At 32.4% G+C, this 20,933-nt stretch overlaps 2 protein-coding genes across 2 annotated transcripts; one reads left to right on the top strand and one right to left on the bottom strand.

The window, feature by feature from the left end:
* LOC109717467 (transcription factor bHLH144-like) lies at positions 5,910-8,828 on the bottom strand. The gene is made up of 4 exons (XM_020243277.1): positions 8,639-8,828; positions 8,380-8,483; positions 8,110-8,291; positions 5,910-7,462 (listed from the first exon to the last, which is right to left on the bottom strand). The coding sequence occupies exon 4, from the start codon at positions 7,242-7,244 to the stop codon at positions 6,522-6,524; it is 723 nt and encodes a 240-aa protein (XP_020098866.1). The 5' UTR covers positions 7,245-7,462; positions 8,110-8,291; positions 8,380-8,483; positions 8,639-8,828; the 3' UTR covers positions 5,910-6,521.
* LOC109717015 (cytochrome P450 72A11-like) lies at positions 15,055-20,030 on the top strand. Its single transcript, XM_020242657.1, has 5 exons — positions 15,055-15,405; positions 15,901-16,121; positions 18,121-18,395; positions 18,986-19,370; positions 19,461-20,030. The coding sequence occupies exons 1-5, from the start codon at positions 15,129-15,131 to the stop codon at positions 19,884-19,886; spliced, it is 1,584 nt and encodes a 527-aa protein (XP_020098246.1). The 5' UTR covers positions 15,055-15,128; the 3' UTR covers positions 19,887-20,030.

Here is a 20,933-nt window from a genome sequence, read left to right on the forward strand (position 1 = left end):
TGCCAAAGAATAGATCAGTCCATTTACCAATATTTAAAATACGTATTTTTATATAAAGTATAATTTTTTACTTTTGGAAATGTATATATCTTACTAGAGTAGTAGATTAGGTATATGCATGACTTCATGTCCTGGGATGAGCAGTGAATTAAGAAGGGCCCTGTACGATAGTCTAAATGGTTACCAAACTAGGGTCCCAAGTGTGCCTAACTCGTTACCTGTGAAATGACATTGTTATGTACATGCCTCTTTATGAATATAATATATATATTCCTTTTCATATATTTTTTTTCCTTAGCATTTAATAGGGAAATATATATTTTTTGCCTTAGCATTTGATAGGGAAATATCTCACTCTCTTCTCCTATTTTGAAACCATTGCTTTGGCCATTGATCTCTGTGATCCAAGATAAAAGATATTGAATGTAGCAATGCTAAGATTAATATAATATCATACATATATTGGATAGAAATTGGAATTCTAACTTTTATATAATAATATAAAAGTTTTGTTCGCTTATGAACTCAGTCGCACTTGAGCTTTCTTTCTTTTTTGTTCATTGTGGAACAGATTTGAGTAGTTTAGTATGACATTAGAATGTGAAAAAAAAAAAGAAGAAGAAAATTCTACTTGTTAACAAATTATCATAATCTTTTGTTTAAGAACTAGAACTGGTACACTATTAAATTGTATGAAACAACTGTTGTACTATAAAAGTTTAAGTTAATAGATCCAAGACGTGTGTTTAACTAAATGATCAGAAGAATTTAAATAATGCTAGGAGCCTAATGAGACTCGAACGTAGAACTCGAATTCAGAACCTCCTGCACTAATACCATGTTAAATTGCATGAAATAACTATTATACTTTAAAAGCTTTAGCAATTAAAGAATGACGCTTACATATTTTCTGCTCAACACACTCCACATTTTCATTGTTGCTATTTTGCATTATAAGGCCTTGTCTTCGAATTTTACATTTCGGTAACTTAAGTTTTTGAATATTATCGATTGTTTCATATTATTTAACATCATTATCTCCCAATCTTCACCGAGATATTTTTCTTTTGGGCTGAGCTCAACAACAATTTTATAATGATAGCTTCTGAGTACATGGGACCGTTTCATTCGCGATCCATCATACTCAGATAGATGCGAATTTCAAAACCGCGAGAGTAACGAATGAGATGATTGATCTTACGTTGAGAACTGTTCCCACTAAGTTCTGAGTCCTTCAGTTCAATTTGCACTATGAGCCAATCAAAGAGATTGCTAGTGCAACTCCTCGTGCTCGATCAACATTGGAGCTAGTATAATTAGCCGACCCTCGTGGTAGTGGTTCCATCGAAAAAGGGAGATTCATTGAACCTAAATATGTGGCTTTTTTTTATTTCTTTTTCTTTTTCTTTTTCCTTTTTCTTTTTTCTTTTTTCTTTTTTTTTTTTTTGGCTTGTTTTACGTACGCGTGCAATTGTGGATTCCCATGCGAAAAGACACTTGATCATGGAATGAGGAAAGAGAGGCATGCATGCATATAATTGAGGCAAAGTGTGGGGTTTTTAGACGTAATATCCAAGCACATGACATGCTTGGTTGAAGAGATATTAAAAAGGGAGAGGAGAGGATAATATGTGGACCCATATTTAATCTTATCCTCAGAGAAAAAGAAAAAAAAAATGTAGGCCCAAATGCGAGATCATAAAATAAACCATACGAGTTTAACTAATTAGTACGACTTTGATAGAAAATAAAAAATATTTGACTATAAATATGTGGGTTGAGTTAGTGTTGAATTGTTGTTTTAAGAAATTGTCGTAGGTCTAAAAAGTGGGGCTTAAGTTTGGCCAAAATATCGATTTAGCGGGAAACGGACTTAAAACTATATATGTATTAACATATTTTAACTAAATTAATAATTATCTCTGTTTTCTTATATTTTGATCCTTTCTCGGAAGTTGAAATTTAGCCGAAAAATAACTTTCAGTTGAACAAAGATTTATATGAAAATTATTTTTCGAGCTATTTATTTGATGGAAAGTCAATGGCTTCGAAATTTATGTTCTTCCACTTTATATATTTGTTTTACGGAAATTTTGTAAAGTACTAATAAAAGAGAAAAAAAATTACAAAGTTAATTTTTTTATTATATATTCTTTGATTTTCTTCTGTAAATAATTTTCCCACAGTTAAAAAAAAAAAGCCAATTACGGTATTTTGAAAAAAGTTAAAAGTTATGGCTAGTAAAGTAATGAAAGTAGAAATTTATAGTTAAAAATTACTTCGCCCATCTCTAATTTCAGTAAAACAAACAGCTTCTTGTTATCATCAGAATTAAGTAAATCTTTTCGCAAACAAACAAAATTGAAAGCTTTGGCTAAAATAAAATTAAAAAATAATAATTTGGCTCCTAAAAGCAAAAGTTTTAGGTCTCATTTGGTATTGTTGTCATATTTTTATTTTTTTTGAAACAGTAATTCTAAAAAATTTGATGTGATGATTTTTTTTTTTTTTATTATAATTAGTTAGCTTACAACGCATCCAAATAAGTGGCAGATAACAACCCGTTTAAAACAATTTTGCAAGCAAAATAAATTTTTACAAAATTTTTATTATTTGTTGTCAAATAAACACTTCGGGTGAAAGGAATTATTAGTAATCTACTGTCAACTGCGACACTTTTTAATATACAAAATTTTATTTAGAAAAAAAAAAAAAAAACAAACATAATGCCAAATGAAACTTTAATTTACCGTTTCTAATATTGTTACAAAAAAAAAAAAAAAAAAGCCATTAGAGATATACCAATATAATATTTCTTATTATTGCACTATTTTGACAACACTTCATCAGCCAATTAGAGATGGAGCCATTACAAAATAATTTACATAAATTAATTAAAAGATAGAATAATATTTTCGTTTATTTTTTGGGCTACATAGTTAATTTGAGCCCACTAACTGGGCCAACCCAACCCACTCTACAATGGAACAATCCAAAAGTTGGCCCAATTTTGTGAACCCACTACATGACTTGGGCCTACCGCTCCCTATTTTCGCGTCATTATTGTTGATACAGCATCAAAATTGATAATCGATACTGTTAAACATGCTCTACAGCTCGTAAGTTTTCGAGGATTTATATATCTAAGTTTCTTGGTTTTTCGACATTACTTAGGACTCAAGTAGTCTCAAATCACCAATTTTTTATGACAATTACTTTTAATGTATTTAACACCACTTAATCCATAGATAAGTAATGTTATAAAATCACTAAATTCATTTCCTATAAAGCTCAATTACCGTAAATTATTTTTAACATATTGATTATCAATTCGAATGCCCCAGTACCGATATTCTAGCTTTATGTGTAAAATATTTTAGGGCCTGTTTGGATGTTCAGACTAATTATTCATCGAGGACATCTTTTACAACAAAAAAATATTGAAATCGCAATACATTAAATAGAGAGTACATGTAACGAACTTACGTTAGCATGCATAATGGACTTGAACCTAACATTACATGGTCAAACCAGGTAGTTTTACTCGACACGGCAACGATTCAAATATTTAGTCAGTCGATTGATATTCTCTAAAAACTTATGCTGTGGGAGAAAAACTACTAAAAGAGAGAGTGCGTGCGGGGGCCGGAAAAGGAGAAACGCAGATGTTTTTAAAAACATTTCTATATATATATCCAAACTTTTGACCATATATATAATTTTACCATTTTTTTTTGAAAATATATAAACCAATAATTTCATAACAAATTTATGCAAAATGCAAATTATTACCCCATCCATTATATTGTTCGTGCTTTGCTTTCCAGCATATACAATATTTCTCTTCTTTTTTTTGAGAGAGAGATAGGTAACACGCTAGCTGCTTTGTTTATTTCATAAACTTAGTTAGAAATATAAATTAATTAGGATTCGAATTTGGATCTCGTATACCAACCACCAAATCCTTTGCTACTTGCTCTAGGAACGGCCGGTGTATACAATATTTCTCAAATGCTATAAATGGATGAGCCGACGAACGATTAGTGTACGCATCGAAGTATATTATATTCCTAGCTCCATGGCTATACCTATTGCATGGGTTAGGTAAAGCCAAACTCAACCCACTCAAAATCATTACGTTTGGCTTAAATTATATTCTAACTAATCCAGGTTAATTACGCCGCTGCGATTTGGAGATATGTGAGATACTGTTGATATATAGCACCAAGCGTTTTGTGCTATTAAATTTTTCGCCGTTAGATTTAACCCTTTTATTATTTTCATCCGTTAGATTATATCATTAAACCAATAACTTACTCAACTCTACGGAGCACACATCATCCTAACTGTACATTTTTTCATCCAAGGACCGAAACCTAATAGCACCAATAGTTTGGTGCTATCGATAGTACCCCAGTCAAAAGCACCAAGCGGGTGCGACCAAGTTTTCCGCCGTTAGATTTAACCTTTTAACTATTTTTATCCGTTAGATTATACTATTAAACTAATAACTCACTCAACCCTGGGGGACCGACATCGTCCTAACCGTACAATTTTTTCATCCAAGGGCCGAAAACCTAATAGCACCAATAGTTTGGTGCTATTGATAGTATTCCAGCCTATTTCTCTCTCTCTCTATATATATATAACCCATATATACTTTATTATAACAAGGAAAAACTTTAAATATCACTTCTATGGTTTCGAACATTCTCACTTTAGTATTATGTGATTTAAAGTGTATCAATTTAGTATCCTGTCATTTCATTTTTTTTCTTTTTATTATTTATTCCACTATTTTTTTTTCGTTAAATCAGTGACAAAGTTAAAATTAAAGAGTATTAAAATGAATATTCGATAAATCTAGATGGGGTATCTAAAATTCTTTGTATATAATTTAACGAAATACTAACAAAAGAGCTGACGAAAAGAAAAAATGAAACCCCAGAGTACTAACTTGATACATTTTAAATTACAAGATACTAAAGTGAGAAAGTACGAAACTATAGGATTGGTATTTAAAGTTTACCCTTATAATAATACATTAGTCTCTAAGAAGCGGTAACTAACTATCTCTAATAAAGTTTCTCAAAGAGAGAAGTTTCCCAAAGAGAGTGAGTGCCACGCAATGAACCATTATTAATTAATCCTATTTTGTCTTTTTCTCTTTTTCTCGTTAATTTCTGAGTAGCTTCGCATGTTACGGCTATAAATTTTTGTTCTTTAAAATACACAGGTAAGTCAAATTAGTGGGTATATTAATTAATAGATGCATGCAAATCGCGTGACGAGTTGAAATAATTGGTGATGACATAAGTGAAATGATTATTAATCGAAACTAATGCGGTTTGAAAATTTAGACACCACCTGTATTGTGGTCATGCATGCGTCTAAAGCGAATGTATGCTGCTTTGGTGAAGGATTTTTAATTTCTAAAGCTTTAATAAAAATATTGTTCGCGGAAAATTGACCAAAATATTGCACTTGATGATCTTTTATTGAAAGAGTAAAGCCAGAATACTAGTAAAAATAAATAAAATTGCTTGCTTCTGCGTAGTTTCTACAGATACATATTTCTTAATCTGATGAGTAGTATACGAGTACCGAAATATTTTGTCTGCATCTCTCTTATCTTATCCTATCCAAGGCAATCATGAACAAAAACCAAACCCAGCTTTCAAGTTAGACGACAATCCCGAAGAAAATAGAATAATCCACGCCTTCCGAATCTAAAGCGAGCAGAAAGCAAAAGCGAAAACAAAACCAGAGTGCAACAGGAAGGTATCAATGGCTTTTGCTAGCAATGCATGATGTTGCAAACACTGGTTTCACTTTTCATCTTGAAATCATAAAGAATGAAGCGAAGGGTGCAGAGAATCATCATGGAAACTTTTTCTTAGTGCCACAACTCACAAAAACAAAAGCAACACCAATCACTTTCAAACTATTAAACAGCATTTTCTTCTTCTTACACACAATGCTCCAACATATGGATATCATTTATAGAGGACACCCCACAGTTTATGAGATTCCGAAAGGCGCGACAACGGTGGCCTTTTACAGGAGTTTAATATTGGGGTGCCCACTAAAAGAGAGGTGAAATTAAAGGGAGGGGAGAGGTAGTGCTGTGACCAGACACAAAAGGGGATTTTCGACGACCTAATACATCGAGCATCACCATATGTCCTCTCCCTCCACTATCTACAAAAAAAAAAAAAGAAGAGAAGATAAAAGCACACTTACACCGTAACCACACACTTTAGGGCTTCAGAATCCCACGAGCAACACTACTAATGGTTCTCCTCGAAAGCAAAAGCTCGACCTTCCGTTCTTTCGTTGCCAATACTTTAGTAGCAAGTTCAAGCTTTCATATCGGAAATGCACCGACAAGCTCCAATCGAGTAATCGAGGACGCACACTAGTATGTCGGATCGTAATGTACAGACACCGCATAGAAATGAAATAGCAACAAAACCAATAATTTTACCTTATTAAGAGTCTACTATAGTACCTCCACTTTTTCAATCGCAGCTTTGGTCATCAAAGTTTTGTAACCCGAGCTTCTTTACTTCCACCTTGAGATACTTCAGATATCTAACAGCTTCGTCGAGAACAGCGGGAGCGTCCAACCGGTCGCCGCCAGGGATTATTTCCCTAAGAACTCTGACCATCTTTCTCATTTTTTCTCTCTTTTTCTCCTTACTAATTGATCCATCAAACGTGAAATCTTGAGAAAAGCTCGGTTCATGTTTTCCTGAGCAAGAAAAATCAGGAGTTCGCCCCGTACTGACCACATCATCATCATCATCATCATCATCATCATCTTTTTTTCCATCATTGCCCTCCTCGTCCGAGCAAAGCAATGCGTCAATATCTTTCGAGTCCTCCTCGAAAGAGGAAGAGAACTTGTCCTGACAAATATCATTCTTTCTGCTTGAAATTTTTCCCTTTTTCTCCGCGTGATGCGATGGATAAAGGTCCAAATTGGGCGAACCGAGCTTACGGACCAAGGCAGGATGGAACATGACAGAACCTTTGTCATAAGTGTGGTCAAAGATGATGAAGTTTTTGGGGCAGTTTTCCAAAGGCTGGAACTCTAATCCACTGAGTGGAGATAGAAACTGCGGCGGAAAAGGGACGCTATATGGATAGTGATCGTTCAATGCTGAGTTTTGGGTACAACCCAGTTCATATTCGTGAGAGAGGAAGCCCTTCCCGTTTAAAATTCTCGCGTCCCCCTGCATGGGTCTATAGTACTGAAACAGGGAATATGCCTTTTCACAGAAACTGTGTTATTTTCCGTACAGCGACAAAGGTGGAGACAAATACCTTCTACCCCAAGTTAGCCATCCTATTATTTCAATTGCCTTATGTAGTTTAGGACAGATCGAAGCTAAAATCGCGTCGTGCCGAGAACTTGGAACTACGTGACAGGCTTAAGCAACTGGCGGAAGTACTCAGGCTGCCATTTTGGGAATAATTAATCAGAAATTCACAAATAACAAGCCAAAGAAAACATGTAAATCAAATAATAAGGCAAAGAAAGCACGAAGTTTAATCGAAGATACAATGCTAAATCCTGAGGTAACTATGAAAAAGCTAGCCCTACTAGGGCTCACGAATATGTACATATAAACGATCAACGTTTTTTCTTTTTTTCTTTTTTTTCCCAAGTGATGCTTCTGTACACGAAAGCATGCAGGCCATCCATTTCCATCATCCAACCGCCACGAAACACGCCGCAATAAAGGGGGTAACAATATCACAATCGCAGTAAGCCGTAACCAGGGCACATCATAAGAATTTGCGGATTGTGATCGTACAGCGGTGAGCAGAGTTGTACAGAAGCATACCACAGTTCTATATTGCTCAATATTTTGCTTCCCCAAGTTAGCTTTGCAAACTCATATCTTAATTAACTTGATGATTCAGAAACTACGAGTAAAATTACTATTTTTACGAACTAAAAGAATCAGCTCAGATTGAAACTACTTAATCAACGCTCCGTGATTAATAAGGTGCGTCAAATAAAAATTGATCTAATGAAGAAACATTTAGAGAAAGCGAGATAAAATCGGAGAAAAAAACACATAGAAGAATATGATTCACCTGACAAACTTGCATCAATTGGCAGTAAGCAATGATTCTAACATTCATTATTATTTCGCCGACCTCCTCCACCGTTCGATACCTCTTTAGATCGATCTCAATGTGCATCCTCACAAATCCAATACCGATATGAAGAACAAAAAAATTTGAAAAGAAAACACCTAAATTTGTAGCAACCTCACCTGCACCAAAAACCCACCAAAAACATTAATTTGCAACCAAAAAGAAAAAGTTTTATCTGATGAATTCGAAAGCGCACGGAGATCATACACAATCACCCGGAAAAATACGACAAAGCAAACGGATTTCTTGCTCGTGTAGTAATTCGAATACAATGGTGCCCACGGCATGTTCTTCTTCTTTTGATCCGGAATCTATCAATCAATAGATAAAATTTATCAAATTAAACGCTATTAATAACGATTTGAATCGATCAACCAACAAGAATTTAACCAAAAGAGAAGCTCTAATTGAATCCAAAAAACAAAAGCCTTCCATAATTCAATAGAAAAAACCAACAGAAAATTACCGAAAATTAGAGGAGATCGAGGAATCCGAGATTAGGGTTTCTACGGGGACGAATCGAATTGGACGAGGACGAGATCAAAATCGGAACTTGGAGCGGATTTACGGGAGACTTCGAAGAGGGGCTCTTCGATCGAGAGGATTGGGGGAAAAAGGGAGCGCTTTTGTGTAGAGTCGTAGATGAAACACGGGGCGATATATAGAGTGTCGTCGCCTTTTAAGCTAACCCTAGGGTTTGGAATTTTTTTTATTTTGTTTTTTTTTTTTTAATTCCACTTAATTAAGGATTTTAGGTGAGTTTGTTTATTGGAAATTATTAATTATTATTAATTATTAATTATTAACAAGGGTTAGAAAGAAAAAGGGTGCGTTTGGATTTGGATGGGGTGAAGCTTCGCGTGTGTCACGTGCGACTACAGTGTGTGTCCCCCCATGCATGGGATAGGAGTAGCATTTCGCACGTGTGGCAAGGTATAGAAACACATGGTGAGTGCAATAATTATGTATAATGTAATGCAAATAAATATTATATTATTATGGAATATAACACAGCATATTATTTATTTTATTTTTAAAAAATAATTTAAAAATTATATTATCCGTCTACTAAATATATTATAAATGAAGCCTTAATAAAATCTTTTTTTTAGTATCTTCAATAAGTGATGTATGAAAATAGACATTCGTTTGAGGAGAAAATTATCCTCCCCATATGGATGAGATTGAGATAACGTTTGGGATAAAACTTAAGTAGAGAACTCGCGAACAAGACTTTGTTAATTAAGTATCTTTCAATTTGTTACCATATGTGTAAATAACATGTTTCTTAAAGAAATAACTAATGTTATTAGTTAAAAAAAAAAAAATTCAACCCACTCTATTAATTTTGTATCCAATACTAAAAGGTATTCTCCTACAATATTGCTTATAACATGGTAATATCATTCTTATACTCTAAACATTAATTACTAAATCCCAAACACTATTTTTAAATCTTAAGCATCATCACCGTCATTATATTTCAAACCCTAAACTCTAATCTTTCTGCATGCACGTGCATACCGACACATCAATAACGTATTGAGATACTCTAAGGCGAGAAACCTAAAGCATTTCACCTTGTAAAAATTATTGAATTTTAGTAATCTTTTTCGACTGGTTTTCTTTACGCTTCGTATGTATAAGATGTATTCTTGTGCATGCGACGGTATGTTGACATAATATGAACTTCTAATATAATTCGGAACGTGACATTCAAAAACCCTAATGCGATTAGTCGGAGATTCCAGATCACTGGTTTAACCGCTCTATTTTAGACTTTTTCTATCAGAAGAGACTAGTGTGAAATATTTGATTATTCGATGGTGATTTGCGCAGTAGGAGTATGATTATTACAGAGCAATAATTGAGAGAACCTTTTTATGCGGTTTCTGGGAGGCAACATCTCATTGCGAGAGTGACACGTTACCTAATTTCTGCGATCCAATGTTGACTCCTGAGACCTCATCCCATGTTGCTATGTGTCCTTTTATTTTATTTTTTTAACTTAGGCATTTTGGAGATGTATGTGTATGTAAGTAGAATCAACAAAGTCATGCCCAATCCTAGCTCCCCATCCATGTCGCAAAGAACAAGGACAAGAGACCACGTAACAATTTGTGGGTTTTGTTTGGTTTTCCTTGGTCTCAATGGGGAGGGACAAAAAAAAAAAGTATAATGTTGGGGTTTTGATTGTTTGTACAATGACCAATTGAAGTTTTCAAGGTAAATGTTATATTTATCGTAAAGATCGATTCAGTCGAAAACGGTTCGATATTAATCTTTTTATACTGAAGAGGTAACAAAAAAGAGATGTATCGTGAATTCGATACGGCCTTTGTTTTCCAAACAAAAGATCAAAAGAATAAGGATGAAATGTATAAAACCTTTCTATAAATACTTATTTTTCTTTTTTCTTTCTCCACCTTCAAAAATTTACATTTTAGTCATTCAAAATTTCAATTTGATACAATTAACACTCTCAGTAAGAGTTTAGTCCTTATTCCATCAATTTGTTATAATTTATACTAAAAATATGCTTAAAGATGACAGATATATATTAAAAAAATTCGTTATAAACCAAGAAAGAGTATTTTTATCATTTTGTTTTCTTCATTAATTAACGTCGTAACCTCATAAAAGCATTTTTACATTATTTTTAATGAGGCAAAATATAGATTTTGAAAAGTCAAGATGGAAAAGTGAAAAATGAATATTTTTAGAAAAAATTTCGACGATTTAGTCAAAGGCTAAACTATCAAAGAAAAGTTTAGAAATATATGACTAGATACCATTCTATCCCAATGTTGCCACTTGGTCAATAACACTACTTTACTAAAAAATTTTGAATATTAAAGAGTTTAACTTTAATACCAGTAAGCAAATAGTTACTCTAAAAACCTAAGTTCATAAATAATGATATTTTAATATTGGATTAATTTCATGCAGGTCCCTACAAATATAGTAAATTACAAATATATCCCTACAAAGTTCAACTTTTATATATAATTTCTACAAAAATCCTAATGTTTTCAATTATGTCCCTCTGGTTTATTTTATAAGTGAAATAATTTTTTCGCCATCACAAATATATTCCTCCAAAAATTTTAATTATTAATTAAAGAGGAATAAAAAAATTAATTCATCATATTAACTAACTAGGGTTAATGTGGAGCTTAGGGCCTCAGCCCTTTGAAAAGGTTGGGCCGACCCATCGAAATGAATCGAAATATTAAAACTTTGCTTTACGACAAAACACATTACATTACGTGATCGTAATTATTTCATTACTTTTGTAAAATAAAATCTTCTACAGTAAAGCTGCACACGTCCAATCCTTTTTTTTCAAAATTAAATTTTGCTGAAAAATATCGAAAGAACACAAGTATTAATGTCCCCAAAAAAATAAACAATCATACAATCACAATATGCTACACAAATATTAACATTTGCAACCACATAGAATAAACAACACATGCATGCTATATAAGCATAAAACATATATATATATATATATATATATATATATATATATGTAGTACAAGAACATAAAAAAAATTACTTTTTTTTTTTTTCATATGTGTTGTAGTGTATCCCACAAAAAGAAGTATTATTACACAGGAATGAATCTTTTTTATATAAATATACAAACAAAAAAAAAAAGAAAAAAAAAGACGGCCCCAGTGCAGCAGGCCGGCCCAGCCCGTGTCACTGTAGGGCAGACTGCCGGCACTCCCGTAGCAGGCCTGGCCGGGCTTGCCCCACCCGCTGCGGGGCCGGACAAGGCGAAAATAAAAATTAAAAAAAGTACAACATATGTAATCTTTTTTTAATGCACGAAATAGAGAAAAAAAAAAAAAAAAACAACTAATGTTAAAAATAAAACGCATATCTCGCCATCTCCCACGTGTTGCGAATTCTCTTCTATATTCACACTCCAAAAATATCGAAAATGTAGATTTCCAACGTAGATAGAAATTTCATAAAAAAAGAAGAGGTTATCTGATGCGTTGAGAGTACACTTTTATATCCACACTTCAAAACTCCGACTCTAAAATTTTAGGAACATAGGTGAAAATCTCAGAGAGAAAGAAGAGAGAAAAGAAAGAAGGAATCTACATACTCGTGGATTCTTATGGATACAAAATTTGAAAGAAAGAGATCGTATTTATAAATTATTAGTTTGAGTTATATAATATTATTGAGTATTTCGATATATTTAGATATCGTGGATTTCTAAATGAGATTACTATTAATGTTGTATTAGCATGTTTGATTTAATACAGTAATTTAATGCTGAATTGCAGCGTTTATATCATTACTATGTTTGATTCAATCTATAAAATTCAATAATCTTGACAATAAAGTATAGACTATTTCAAAATTGCCTTTAATCATATTTAGCAAATTTTTTTATTATTTACAAATAATAATTTTTTATTAAATTTTATTTTAAATAATTTAAAATTTTTAAAGTTTTGAATTTGAACAAAAATATAAAATTTATATTTTAATTTAAAATATAAATATGAAATTTATAAATTTAAAATCTAAAATTTAAATTTAAGTTTAAAATTTAAAATCTAAAATTTAAATTTAAAATTTAGATTTTAAAATACAAATTTGAATTTTAAATTTTAATATTTAAAATTTAAAAATTAAATTTAGATTTTAAAATACAAATTTGAATTTTAAATTTTAATATTTAAAATTCAAAATTTTAGATTTAAAATTTAAAACTTTAAATCTAAAATTTTAATTTTTAATTTTTAAAATTTAAATTTTCAAATTTAAAATTCAAATTTGTATTTTAAATTCTAACATTTAAATTTAAAATTTAGAATTTAAAATTGAAATTTGCATTTTAAATTTTAAATTTTAAATTTTAAATTTTAGATTTTAGATTTTAAAATTTTAAATTTTAAAATTTAAAATACAAATTTCAATTTTAAATTTTAAATTTTAGCTTTTAAAAATTAAAAATTCAAATTCAAATTTTAAAATTTAAAAGTTGGCAATTCAAAATTTTAAATTGAAATTTTTAAAATGACATATTGAAAGAATTTCGGGAGTTGGAAGGGTAAACTTATAATTTTATATAATATGCAAAATTAGCCACCTTCCATAATCCAAGATATATACTCATCCTTGGTAGTATTTTCGGTGTAATCTTAAACCTTTTATAATGCTGCAATATCAAACAGATTACATACCAGATGAACTAAATGCAGTAATCCCAACAAGATTTTCTGTAATTCTGTCAGAATAATCCGAACCAAATGCATCCTTAATATATTCTGAGTCTTACATAAAGATTAGGATTAGAGTATCTATTAAAGTATAATAAATATTAATGAGGAGATATGTTTCTTAACTAATAAGAAATATATAGTCCATCTTTATCTTAAGTTATTAGGATAAATCTTGATCCATATCTTATATGGATTGGATTGAATTTGAACAGACTAATGAGGGCATAGTATATAGCAACATGTTTGTTGTTCTAAAGCTTTAAGAACTTTTGCTTCTACCACAAATATTTGATAATTAATATTGTAAAATAAAATATAATATAAAATATACTTAAATAATTTATTGTATAATATAAATTTATTTTTGATACATATTTCAGAACGTGTAACGAGTGCATCCAAAAAAATTTTATAAGGCATTTGGTAAGCTCCTATTGGCTCATGAATTAATTGGCATGCAATGATGCATTCGAAAAATTTGTAAGGCATTTGGTAATATTCTATTGGCTTATGGATTAAACGGTGACGTGGTTTGATGAGGAGCCATTTCAATGGTAGACGCAAGTCCAATTTATATATTGTATAGAAGGCATTTGGCAAGCTCCTATTGGCCCGTGGATTAATTAGCGTGCAATGGGTGCATCCAAACATTTTGTAAGACATTTGGCAATCTCCTATTGGCTCATGGATTAAATTGGGACAAGGCTTCATGAGGAGTCATTTCAATAATAATGTGACGCAAGTGCAAATATATATTGTATAAATTTTTGATACATATTTCAGAACGTGCAACGGGTGCATCCAAAAATTTCATAAGTCAACCGACCGTCCTTAAAGCAAGTGGTAAAGAGTTTGATAGTTGGTACCCGAGACCCAAGTTCGAATCCTAGTTGATTCATATTTCCAGCTAAATTTATTTTTAAATAAAATAAACGAAGCGGGTAGTATACTATCTATCTCTCAAAAAAAAAAAAAAAAAATTCATAAGTCATTTGGTAAGCTCTTATGGGCTCATGGATTAATTAACGTGCGATGAGTGCATTCAAACATTTTGTAAGGTATTTAGCAATATCCTATTGACTCATGGAATAAATTGGGACGTGGCTTCATGAGTCATTTCAATAATGTGACTCAAGTGTCAATTCATTTATTGTATAGATTTTGTTTACATATTTCATAACGTGCAACGAATGTATCCAAAAAATTTATAAGTTATTTGGCAAGCTCCTATTGGTTCATGAATTAATTGGCGTGCAATGGGTGTATCTGAAAATTTTTTAAGTCATTTGGCAATCTCTTGGCTCATGGATTAAATAGGGACGCGATTTCATGAAGAGCCAAATTCAATGATGTGACCAAAGTGCCAATTTATATATTGTATAGATTTCAGAATCATGCAACGGGTGTATATAAAATTTTTATAAGGTTTTGACAAGCTTCTATTGGCGCATAAATTAATTAGCGTATAATAGGTGTATTCAAAATTTTTGTAAGGCATTTGACAAGACTTAAGGATTAAATGGGGACGTGACTTTACGGAGAGCCATGTCAATGATGTGACCTAAGTGTCAATTTATATATTGTATAGATATTCCACTTCATTGTTACCTATAAAAAGGGCCCAATTATAACTAAGTTGTCACGTATCATACATAACATATCATTTGCATAGAGTGTTGATTAAAAGGAAGCAATCATATAACCATGTTTTGGAGTGTGGATCTGTTAGGGTCTGCAGTGGCTGCAGGTTTTGTGGTGGTGTTCCTGAGATTGTTGAATTGGGCGTGGCTGCGGCCGCGGCGGCTCGATCGCGCCTTACGGGCTCAGGGCCTCCGGGGCACGACGTACCGGTTTGTCTATGGCGACGCCGCCCGCATGGAGCAGCTCCGCAAAGAGCGCGAGGCGAAGCCCCTCCCGGATCTAACCCACGATATAATCCCGCGCATCGCGCCGCTGTTTCAAGAAGCCATGAGGGAACATGGTACATTATTTTCCTTCCGTTATATATAGTTATAACTGCATGATAATTATAACTAAATACAAATTCAAATCTAATGATTGACTTAATACATTTGAGTTCAACTGCAGCAGTAGTTGAAATTATATCCAAATTGAATGCAGTTTCAGTCTCAAGCAATTGGAGAGAATAACTTTATGAATACAAAAATTCTTATTTTTGGAGAGAATAACTTTATGAATACAAAAATTCTTATTTTTTCTATATAAGGCGTAATATGATCATCCTATATATAAACTAATAAAATCATATAAATATACTTCAATCTCAACCACATAAATTAAGCTACACAAATTATTTATAATTAAAGCATTTTCTACTATATTCAACTAAACAAAATATAGGCAATTATAATTGCTGCATTAATTGTCAATTGTATTTACAATTACATCCAGCCAAACAATCTCTTAGAGTGAATAATTTCACTAATAATCGATTTTTTTAATGTTTTTAAATAAGGTAAAATATCATTCATTTGGCTTGGACCCCACCCAGCTGTGACCATAATGGACCCAGGTTTGGTCAAGGAGGTTTTATCAACCAAGTTTGGAGACTTCCAGAAACTCAAACCTGACTCACTATCAAGGGCTGTGGTCACAGGGCTTTTACTTCATGAAGGTGAGAAATGGGCCAACCACAGGAGAATCATCAAACCTGCTTTCCACTTGGACAAACTAAAGGTAAATATGATCACTTCCTTCAAAATCCCAACCCTAATTTATTATTATTATTTTTTTTAAGTTTAAGGTGAAAATAATTTGTCCGAACGTACTCACTTTGATGCTTTAGATTTTAGAACGTTGGAAAAGTTTGAAACTACGTACACTTTGGACGGGGGATTTGGACCAGTTGGTAAAGATACCTGAAATTTTGTTAGAACCCAAATTCGAGCACAACAAATTTATTCGATACTAAACAGAATTCGACAGATTTAGACTTGAGTATGAATTTTGTTTGTATCCTAACCCGAATAAATTTTATAGTATATAATTTATATATGCTAGTGTTGTTATATTTGAATTTGTGTTTTGAAAATATAGAATTTTATATATAATATGTTTTGAAATATAGTAAAGAAAAATGATTATTTCTGATTCTGATTCGGGTTTTCAGGATCGGATTCGGATTTCCAGGTTTTGGTCGCATTCAGTTTTAGGCATGAATTTTTAAAATTTGTCGAATTCGGATTCGGATACGGATTCGAATTTTAGATTTGATTGTCGGATTTTGGATTCTAATTTTTAAAAATTCGCTATGAATCTAACGTATTGACATCCCTACGTTGGACCATTGGACAAGTAGCTTTTTCCAATCTCCTAAGGCATCACAATTTTTGTTATCATATATAGGCAATTCTTTTATTTGATATTCAAAAGTCAATTTCTAAATACGCAGTCCATAATTTTTAGAGATAAATAATTATTTTATAATATTTAATATAGTATCAAATTTTAATACAATTCTATATGTTGGCCTATCAAAAAATTTTAAGCTCAAACAAGGATTAACCCTGGATGTGGTTCTCTGTTGATTTTTTCGATGCAGATGAAATTGTATAAGCAGATTTTTTTTTATTTCCTTAGAGCACGCAAAGCAAGAATTTGTCAAATCATTCTCTAACACCTTATATATATATATATATATATATATATAGAGTGAGGCTACTATACTATCGGAAGCACGGAGCCTTCCGTGCTTCCAGCTCGTTTTCGATGTTGCGACTTTCGAATCGTCGATCGGCTCCGTTAAACTTGATCTAGAGTATTTGAAGTATCTAGAAAATAAATTTTATGATTTTACGATATCATTTGCCTAGTGAACGAAGGGGCTCAAAATCAACGGCTGAAAATAAAAATCTTATAAAAATTCTTAAAAATTTAATAATATGACATTAAAATTTTAAATCAAAGATATTGATCTTGTTTTATATAGTATAAAGAATTTTCTATCAAAATTCAGTGATTTGGATATTTCTACACCGTTAAACTTGCAAACGGCTCACTACGGCCATTGAAATTTGTTGATTTTGGCACATTCGATTACTAGGCAAATGATATCGAAAATAATAAAATTTATTTTCTAGGTACTCCAAATACTCTAGATCAAGTTTAACGGAGCGGATCGACGATCAAAAGTCGCAACATCGAAAACGAGCCGGAAGCACGGAAGGCTCCGTGCTTCCGATAGCACTAGTAGCCTATATATATATATATATATATATATATATATATATATATATATATATATATATATATATACTTTTTGAAACAAAGGATTTCTTACATTATTTAAGACACGCTCATAACATGCACAAATTAGTTTGTAAAGCACATACTTATATACATTAGCAAATGTTATAAATACCAAAATTTTACTTTCGTTTTTTTCTAGTATTCAAAAATCAATTTCAAAATATGTTATACAATATGCTGAATATAAATATTAAAAATATCATTCTGTAATAGTTTCAGCGTGCGAACAATATTTATTTCATATTAGTCTGATATTATTTAAATTTCTTTCACTTAATTCAAATTCACGTCCTGCGTCTATTAAAAAGGTCTCCAGGCCGGTGCTTCATATTAATTTGACACGGTCGCTCATGTCTTATTTTTCCTTTTTATTTATTTATTTATTTATTTATTTTTGTTGAAATATATTTGTTACGTATATGTATAGTGCATGTTACCGGCATTTTCTGAGTGTTGCAACGAATTGATCGAGAGGTGGGAGAAGCTTTTTGCTGCCGGAGGTGGTGGTGGCAGCGACGGTGAAGTGTCGCCGCATAAGGAGGTGGACGTGTGGCCAGAATTTCAAAGCTTCACGGGCGACTCCATCTCCCGGACGGCGTTCGGAAGCAGCTTTAAGGAAGGGCGGCGCATCTTCCATCTCCAGAACGAGCTGGGCGAGATCATCGTCGAAGTGGCGCGACGTGTACTTCTTCCCGGATACAGGTAGGTGAATACATATTGTCCTATTTGAATGCATAATTAAACATCTCATTTGGTATATTTTCTTAATTTGTTTAGATTCTGTTTGAATGTCAGAATAAGTTACTCAGAGATAACAAGTATGACTATGGATAAGAAGTTTGATTTTTTATTTTATTTTAAATTTTGCTATTTACTATTTGATAGAATAATATATTTAATTTACAAAATAATAATTTATATTATTCTGAAAAAAACATATTTATTGCAATAAGATGAATAATTTTATAGATAAAATATATTATGCTACTAATCTACGAATATTAAGATATTTAGAAGGGCAAAAATCAAGCCTCATACTTATAATTATATTAGAAAATTTTCATATAAATTTTTTTGGATAACTTATTTTGATATCTAAACAAAGCTTTTAAGTGTCGCATGGTTAGATGCATTTATACTTGCAGACTCGTCTAAAATCACTAGGATTGAATCAACGTAATTTATTATAAAATTTTGAAAATTTAGATGGTAAATATAATAGTTTAAACCATATATAATTTCCTTCTTAGATCAATATAAAGCAAAACATTGTTACTCTTTCATTGACACAGGTACCTGCTCACAAAAACGAACAAGCGAATCGACAAAATACTTGCAGAGATTGATGTGCTGATGAGGGGAATGATTGAGCAAAGAGAGGAGGCCATCAGAAAAGGAGGGTCCAGGAACACTGACTTGCTGGCCTTACTACTGGAGTCGAATTTGAAGGAGAGTGCAGAGCAGGGAGGATCCGAAACCGCGATGACGACGGAGGACGTGATCGGGGAATGCCGGCTGTTCTACCTCGCCGGGCAGGAGACAATGACGGTCCTTCTGACGTGGACGATGGTCGCGCTGAGCATGCACCCGGTCTGGCAGGCGCGGGCCAGGGAGGAGGTGTTACGAGCGTTCGGCAAGAGTAAGCCCGACTACAACGGCTTAAGTCGGCTCAAGATTGTGAGTATCCAAAATTCGCGCATCTCTCTTGATCAGCGGGCAATAACGAGATACAAGTAATGCTAACTCATAAACAATATTTTGCTGCAGGTGACGATGGTTATATACGAAGTCCTTCGCCTCTATCCTCCCGCAACTATGATCTCGCGGGAAACATACAAGGAGATGAAGCTCGGAGATGTCACATACCCGCCAGGCGTAGAACTCGTTCTGCCCATAGTGTTCATCCACCGCGATCCCGAATTCTGGGGCCCCGACGCCGGGGAATTCAACCCCGAGAGGTTTGCAGAGGGAATATCCCAAGCGTCGAGGGTTCCGGGCGCCTTCATCCCCTTCAGCGGCGGCCCGCGGGTGTGCGTCGGCCAAAGCTTCGCCTTGCTGGAAGCGAAGCTGTGCCTCGCGAGGATTCTGCAGCATTTCTCGTTCGAGCTTTCGCCTTCGTATGCTCATGCTCCTTACAATGCCCTAACTCTCCATCCCCAGTTTGGTGCTCCAATCATCATGCATAGGTTATAGAATGATCGTTTAAATGTTATGCGTAAGAGGATGTCTGAGGAATATTATGTTCCCAGTTATTATATTTATTGTATGTACCTCTCCTGTAATAAAATAAATTGGCTTTTGATTAATAATGAGATGGGGAGATGGTTTTAGTTTTCATTTGGAACCGTAAATGCAGTAGTGTATCTAAACTAGCCAAATCATCGTAGTGGATAAAAAATCACACTTTAAAAGCTTATAAAAATATTTGGGGACTTGAGAGAGAAAATAAACAAACACACACACAAAGTGAAAGGATGATATTTCAAATTGATAGTGATCATCTCTTAATTAATACTTTCTCCCAGCAACTCAATAATGAGAACACTACAAGCTCGGATATAAGCAAAAACTATTTATTCCATAGGTACAAGTTCAAATTGTAAACAAGAATTACACTAATTTTGCAATTGAATGAAAATTAAATTATTTTCAGAAATAAGAAAAATTGCGTTTGAATGGATAAGATGGAATAAGAAAAATAGTTAGTAGTTATAAATAAAAAATATTGATATTGCCCTTTATATTATATTTAAATTTAAATTTTATATTTAAGTTTTTAAATTTAAATATATAACTTTTAATTTTCAAAAAAGTTAAAATTTAAATTTAAATTTTTAAAATCTCAAATTTGAAGTTCTAAAGTTTAAATTTTAAATTTAAGATCAAATCTAAATTTAAAAATATAAAATATCACAAATTTAAAATTTAAAAATTAAAAATATAAATTTTTAAAATTTAAAATTAAAATTAAAATTTTTAAATTTGAATTTTTAAAAATTAAATAGGGGTGGGAAGAGTCGTTCCCACCCCTATTCCCACAAAGGTGGGAATAACTATCCCACCCCTTAACGGACTTTTTTTTTGTGTTTGGAAATAAAAAGGGGATAACCCTTATCCACCCTCTATTGTCCAGTGAAAGAAAACATATAAAAATATTCCGATTAGAAAAAAGAATTATAAAATTTGGTTTCTAAATATTTCTAACAGCGTAGATCATTTCTCATGGGGCCAATCATCGAA

Source organism: Ananas comosus, linkage group 11 (assembly GCF_001540865.1).
Source record: "Ananas comosus cultivar F153 linkage group 11, ASM154086v1, whole genome shotgun sequence".
Taxonomy (NCBI): domain Eukaryota; kingdom Viridiplantae; phylum Streptophyta; class Magnoliopsida; order Poales; family Bromeliaceae; genus Ananas; species Ananas comosus.